General features: G+C 29.7%; 1 protein-coding gene across 1 annotated transcript; it reads left to right on the plus strand.

Annotated features, from left to right (window-relative positions):
* Positions 1–1,667: 1,667 nt before the first annotated feature.
* LOC127127609 (amino acid transporter AVT1E) lies at positions 1,668–5,414 on the plus strand. The gene is made up of 11 exons (XM_051056861.1): positions 1,668–2,081; positions 2,378–2,664; positions 2,743–2,957; positions 3,050–3,073; positions 3,173–3,353; positions 3,592–3,814; positions 3,935–4,070; positions 4,159–4,324; positions 4,610–4,653; positions 4,746–4,808; positions 4,907–5,414. Exons 1-11 carry the CDS (start codon positions 1,867–1,869, stop codon positions 5,000–5,002), a joined length of 1,650 nt encoding a protein of 549 aa, XP_050912818.1. The 5' UTR covers positions 1,668–1,866; the 3' UTR covers positions 5,003–5,414.
* The last annotated feature ends 1,347 nt before the right edge of the window (positions 5,415–6,761 follow it).

Raw genomic sequence — 6,761 nt, forward strand, 5'->3', positions numbered from 1 at the left:
ATAGTGTACTTTTTAAATAATGTTATTTAGAAATTACACTCCTAGTATTTAATATTTTTAATAATTTATTATTATTTTTTATTAATAGTACACTGATTAAAAAAAGAAAACAAAACATATTATATATACTTTTATACATTTTTATTATAATATTTTTGTCAATAAACATTACACTGCTGATATTTTGGACAACATTACATGCCTCTCTCTCTCTCTCTATATATATATATATATATATATATATATATATATATATATATATATATATATATATATATATATATATATATATATATATTACTTTTGTCCATAAAAATGTAATTATTATTAAATACAAAGTAAGTTGTCTTATATAAATTAAGTTAGAGGGAGTACTACTAATATATAAATAAAGTAAGATATGAAAAAATATTTATCAAACTATAATAGAATATTTAAAATAATTTTCCAGCAGTGGTGAACTAATTTTCCAAATAAGTTGACTAAGTCTATAAAAAGAAAAAAGAAATTAATTTATTTTTAAAAGATTAAAAGTGCAAATGTCAATATTTAAAGGGACTAGAAACACATTTAATCCTATAAAAATATCTTTAAATTAAAAAAAAACATATATCTTTAATTTGTTTTAAACTATCTTTAAACAAATAATACTTTTTAAAAATTTGTAGCATATATCTTTTATATTTTAATCAATTTAAATTCAAGGATTTAAAATGCAATATTTATTAATTTTATAACTTTTATTTTATTTCAATATTTTATTTTAAAAATATATAAATTTAAAATATCAAATATAAAAAGTAGACTTAAAAAATATCTTTTAAATTTGTGAAACAAGTGAGTTGAACTTAACAAAATGAACCTAACGAGTTGAATCGAGTTGTTTGTAAATTTATAATGAATCGAGTTTGAGTTTAAAAAAATTATGTCAAATTCAAACTAAAATTTGAGTTGAATAAGTTGACTGAGGCGAGTTCGACTCGATTAGACTTATTTTCAGCTCTAAATTAAATTGAAAATGACTCCTTTGTTTATGAGATTAAACACAAGAAAAATTAATATGAATTAGTAAATAAAATTTTGCTAAATAGCAAAAAAGAAAAAATAATATGAATTAGTAATTTAAATTTTATTAAATAGCAATAAATAGTGTATTTTTTTAAATAATGTTATTTAGAAATTAAATTCCTAGTACTTAATATTATTAACAATTTTTTATACATTATTTTACTTATAGTACATTGATTAAAGAAAAAATAATATTGTATATATTTTTTATAAATTTTTATTATAATATTTTAGTAAATAAACACCACACCCAGATATTTTGGGCAAGATTACCTATCTATATAGATATTTTTTCTTTTTATTGAGTGTCAACATCTAGAGGAAAAATCCTAGTCAACTTATTTGAAAAATTACTCCGCCATTGTTGAAAAATCATTTCAAATATTCTACTTTAATTTAATAAATAATTTTTTATATTATTTTATTAAAAAAATTAATAATACTCCCACCGAACAATTTATAAGAGACAATTTATTTTATAAATTTATCGAATAATTGATGTATTTAGCCCGAATATAGTTCATATTCATTCAATAATCAAATATATTAGAAAAAATAATTTGTCCAACAGGATGGAATAGGACCGGAACAGGATGGAATAGGACCGGAAGGAAATAGGAAAGAAAGAAAAAAAAACGTGACAATTATTAGAAGAGAAATATAAGAGAAAGCATTTCTATGGCAGCTGTTGAAAGCAACAGGAACATTATCACATTATTGGTTTGTTTCTTTGAATTTCAATCGTCGTCTTCCTCTCTCTTTTTGTAAGATATATACTTTAGAGGAAATCAGCATTTCATGAACGTTAACATGCCAAGAGGTAAAATGAAGTTTGATGAAGATCTTGTTCCTGACCGTGAGGATGATTTTCAAACAGATGATGAAGAAAATCAAGCAGAAAGGGTTTTTGATAATTTGGATGATGATACCGAATCAGAGGTTAATAATTCACCTCCTTCCAGAAATTTATCCAATGAGGTTGACTTCAATACCTCATGGCCTCAATCCTATAGGTATAGCTTTCTTAATTTTATTTTATTTTTTGTAACATTGTCATCACCTACATTCAATTTCATGTAGTCATTAATTTTCTTAGACTTTTTATTTTAAAAAATGATAATTACTATGAAATTCACCATTGATTTTAATATGGGGAGGTTGGCATTACAACAACATATTCCCATCATGCTGATCAATAATAACTACAATGCTGGGTTTAGGATTGTTCCTTAAATGTTTATAGGTTTTTAGTTAGTTTGATTTTGGTGTTTTGGAAAGGTGCACTTAATCTGTTTGTTGAAATGTGTAGGCGATCTATGGACATGTTAACAAGTGTAAGTCAAACACCACCTGGAATTAATTTCTTCAGGATAATTGGTTTAACAGAGAAGAGTAGTTTCTCTATGGAATCCACCCAAGATGAATATTCCAATTCCTTGACTTTACCTCTTGTTTCTGACGAGAAAATTTCAATCGGAAAAGAGGAACCTACATTGAAACCTCAGCTTCGATCACATGCCAGCTGTCCAAAAGTTTCTGCCACTGAATTTTCGTCACCAGAGAGGCAAAGTTCCTTTTCACAATCAGTAATTAATGGTATGATTATATATCATCTTAGCTTCTTCTAGAATTTTTCATTTGCGTATAGTAATATAAAATTTGTTTTGAATGAAGGGATCAATATATTATGTGGGATAGGGCTTATGACCATTCCATATGCAGTTAAAGAAGGAGGGTGGTTGAGCCTTCTAATACTGCTGCTGTTTGCGGTCGCTTGTTTCTATACTGGAATTTTAATGATGAGATGTTTACAAAGCTGTCCTGACCTCAAGACCTATCCAGATATTGGTCAGGCTGCATTTGGAGTTGCAGGTCGCTTGGGGATCGCGGTGAGTACAATAAGACTTGTGTGTGTGAGTGTGTTTTCGCGTGTTTGTGAATATCAAGTGAAATCTAACAACTACGTTTTGTCTGAATGCAGATCATTTTATACCTGGAACTATTTGTAAGTTCAAGAGTTTGATCTGTGAGCAATTCTTTTTATATGTTCTTTTTCAAAATTTTCTCTCATATGGGCTGAAAGGTGCATAGTTTTTATTTGTAGGGTTCTTGTGTTGAGTATATCACACTTGTCAGTGATAACCTCGCATCACTTTTCCCCAACACCGCCATGAACTTAGCTGGTACAGAGCTTAGTACACATCAAGTTTTTGGCATCACTGCAGCTCTTCTAGTTTTACCGACAGTTTGGTTGCGAGATTTAAGCCTTCTCTCATATATTTCAGGTTAGATTCTTACATTGTTGTCGAATAATGACTATAGCATTATAGTTATGCTATTTAGTACAAGGTTTTGTCAAACAATGGCTATATAACATAGCGGCCTTTGAAGAAAAAGTCATTATTTTCCGTGATCTGTGATTTCTAACACTGGTTTCTTGGTCAAATCACATGTTCTTTAATTCTTTTACAATTTCTGTTTTTGAAATGTAGCTCTTAATGACCGTTTCACCTTTGTATTCAGCTGGAGGAATATTTGCAACAACACTTGTAGCACTTTGCTTGTTTTGGGCTGGTGCAGTAAACCGAATTGGATTTAGCAATCCTAGAACGAAATTTTTAGACATTGAAAACATATCTGTATCAATTGGTCTCTTTGGGTATGGATTTGCTGGCCATGCTGTTTTTCCAAATGTCTACTCTTCCATGAAGGATCAGTCCAAGTTCCCATTAGTTCTATATATCAGGTTAGCATAAAATCCTTTATTGAATTTGGAGACTTTTCTCCTCTAACTTGTATTCTCATTTTAGAGAGTAAAATAACATTACTCAAGATCACTGCTCATTCATTTTATTTTCTTGTGCAGTGTTGTTTTCTCTCTTGTTATGTACTTTAGTGTAGGAGTAGTTGGATATTTACTGTTTGGTGACAAAGTTGAATCTCAGTTTACCTTAAACATGCCAAAAGAGTTATATGCATCAAAGATAGCAATCTGGACAACAGTAAGAATGCAAAATTAATCTCTTTCTTTTTAACTTATGTTTTATTAAATTTATCACACATTTAAACAATTTCCTGTGTTTTATATAGGTTGTGACTCCTCTAGCAAAATATGCCTTAACATTGTTGCCGATTGTATCAAGCATAGAGGAACTTGTTCCTTTTCCTAGACTAAGATGTTATGCCATGTCTATTGTTATCAGAACAACTTTAGTTCTTGCAAGCTTAGCTGTGGCTCTCTCTTTTCCATATTTTGGTAAGTATTTTCCATACCAATCTCAACATCATGCACATCATACATACTTCTATATTGCAGTTTAGAACTGCAATATAAAGGTGTAAGAGGTCTTCGCAACGAAAAACAATGACGATTTTGGTTGCATTTGCTTAAGATTTTTAGAATAATGATGCACATTACTTTGTTCACACGTGACCTTGGTTTTAAAAAACAGCGGATGACTGTGATTGTAGCCAGATAAGATTTAACTTCATGACAGAGAATGAATTTATGGTGTTTAACATTTTTTCAAATTTATTGCAGGTTCTGTGATGGCACTAATTGGTTCTTTGATGTCAATGATAGTTGTAAGTTCTCTATTCATGTTTATTTTCCTTATTATGTAAAAACATTATAAAAGCATATATTTATTTACTTATTCTTCGTGTTTTTATCACAGGCCCTTATTTATCCTTGTGCATGTTATCTCAAGCTACACAGTGGCAGAGTATCAAATATGCAGGTATTTCAATCAAGACTTCTTTGTAATCATTCTATGCTTTTATGAGCAAATATTCAAATTAAATAGCAAGTTGCATGTTTAATTTTTTTTTCTTTCAGATAACAACTTGCATTTCGATTATTATTGCGGGGGTGATAAGCGCAATCTTAGGAACATACTCAGCTACTACAAGAATAGCTGGCAAGGGAGATTAATAGATAAAGTTTTATTTTAAGTGTAAAACTCACTTCTTTTCTTGGCTTGTGTTGGATATTTAAGACTTTTTCCGGATACACAAGTCTAAAAATTGTTGTATCTGTAGTTGTTTTTGTTGAAGGTACTTTGAACAAACCATAGTTCTAGCTCATCAACACTCACACCTCTAAAAAAAGGGTGGGTTCGTGTCAATGTCGGATATCAACACGATTCTGACACTTATGGTTATGTTTAATTTATGTATTTTTTCAAATCATCATTGATATCAATGTGTCAGAATCGAAGTCGTGTCTGATGTCCGTCGTGATATCTATTCATAGAAAAAGTATTACATGTTAGTGAATTTTTAGAATAAGAATGTGTGTTTTGTAATATTATAAATTTTGATGAAAATGAATTTCAGTAGCAGAAGCTTTCCATACCATTAAAATGGTTCTTTAGTATCCATTATGTTTGGTCCTGTTATCTATTTTATACATTTTTGGTGTAAAGTGCAATGACAAATTATCATAAGTGAAAAATGCATGGGATTATGCGATTAATTTTTGGGTTTCTCTTTCCACTCTTATAGTAGACGAACCGACCATGTAAGTATATTTTTGAACGCATCTAATATAGATTCAAACACGTTCTAATTGAGACACATCCCCATTTTTTCAAAAATTAATTTGGAAATATATCTTTGGATTTATCAAGCAGAAAATTTAATAAAACACCACATTCCATGTTTACTTCACTCATGATCATACCATTTCTTCTTCAAATCCTATCAAAACCTCATTCCACACTCAATCAAGTTTTCTACTTCAAAACCACATTTCTTCTTCAAATCCTACCAAAACCTTATTCCACACTCAATTAAATTTTCTACTTCAAAACAACATTTCTTCCTCATTACTTGCTAGAATCTGATTTTTGGTCTGAAAAAATGAATGTTGCGTCTGGAATTGTATTTTTGAATTTTTATTGAATGTCATATGGAATTGTATTTCCAAATTAGTTCAATGTTTCTTTTGATCATATTTTAATTTCTTCTATGTTATGATTGGTCTTCAATATGGTACACTCTGATGTTTACCCCAAAACTAATGTGTCTATGGATGTTAAGGGATGTTGGTAAACAGTTTACAAATAATCAGGAGTTTGTTGTTTTTGAGCATATGCTCTAATTGATCTGCACGGAGACTGTCAAATTGGGGTTTGACATTGTAATAAGGAGATTAGATAATGGCTCTGATAGAAACAAAAATTTGTGACACTGAAATGCGAAAGAAGTGGCAAGTACACAAAACCTATCCGAAAGTTGAAATAGGATGATGCTGGTTTGACGAGATCTGAGTGTCCTTTAAAGTTGCATGACTACCTTATGGAAAATAACACATGAACATTTAATATGATTTTTGGTATACATAATCATGACATATGTCGCAACTTAGCCGATCATCCAATTGCACGTCGCCTGAATCCTGAAGAGAAGGAAATTGTTCCTAACATGACATTGAACATGATGCAGTCCAAAAACATACTTGCGACTTTGAAACAGAAAATAGCTCAAAATATGTTAAATATCAAGCAAGTATACAATGTTTGTTCCCGAAACAACAAGGCGATACGAGGGGATATAACTGAAATGAAAATATTGTTGAAACTTTTGGATGATAACCATTATGTATCTAGACACAGAGTGTGCGAGGATGGAGAAATAATTCGAGATATATTTTGAAGTCATCCTGATTTGATAAAGTTGTTCAACCATTT

Source organism: Lathyrus oleraceus, chromosome 3 (assembly GCF_024323335.1).
Source record: "Lathyrus oleraceus cultivar Zhongwan6 chromosome 3, CAAS_Psat_ZW6_1.0, whole genome shotgun sequence".
Lineage (NCBI taxonomy): Eukaryota > Viridiplantae > Streptophyta > Magnoliopsida > Fabales > Fabaceae > Lathyrus > Lathyrus oleraceus.

Coding starts and splice junctions, on each gene's coding strand:
- LOC127127609 (XM_051056861.1), top strand. CDS start 1,867: ATGAACGTTAACATGCCAAGAGGTAAAATGAAGTTTGATGAAGATCTT. Junction 2,665..2,742: donor TTCACAATCAGTAATTAATG/GTATGATTATAT, acceptor TTTTGAATGAAG/GGATCAATATATTATGTGGG. Junction 3,354..3,591: donor CCTTCTCTCATATATTTCAG/GTTAGATTCTTA, acceptor CTTTGTATTCAG/CTGGAGGAATATTTGCAACA.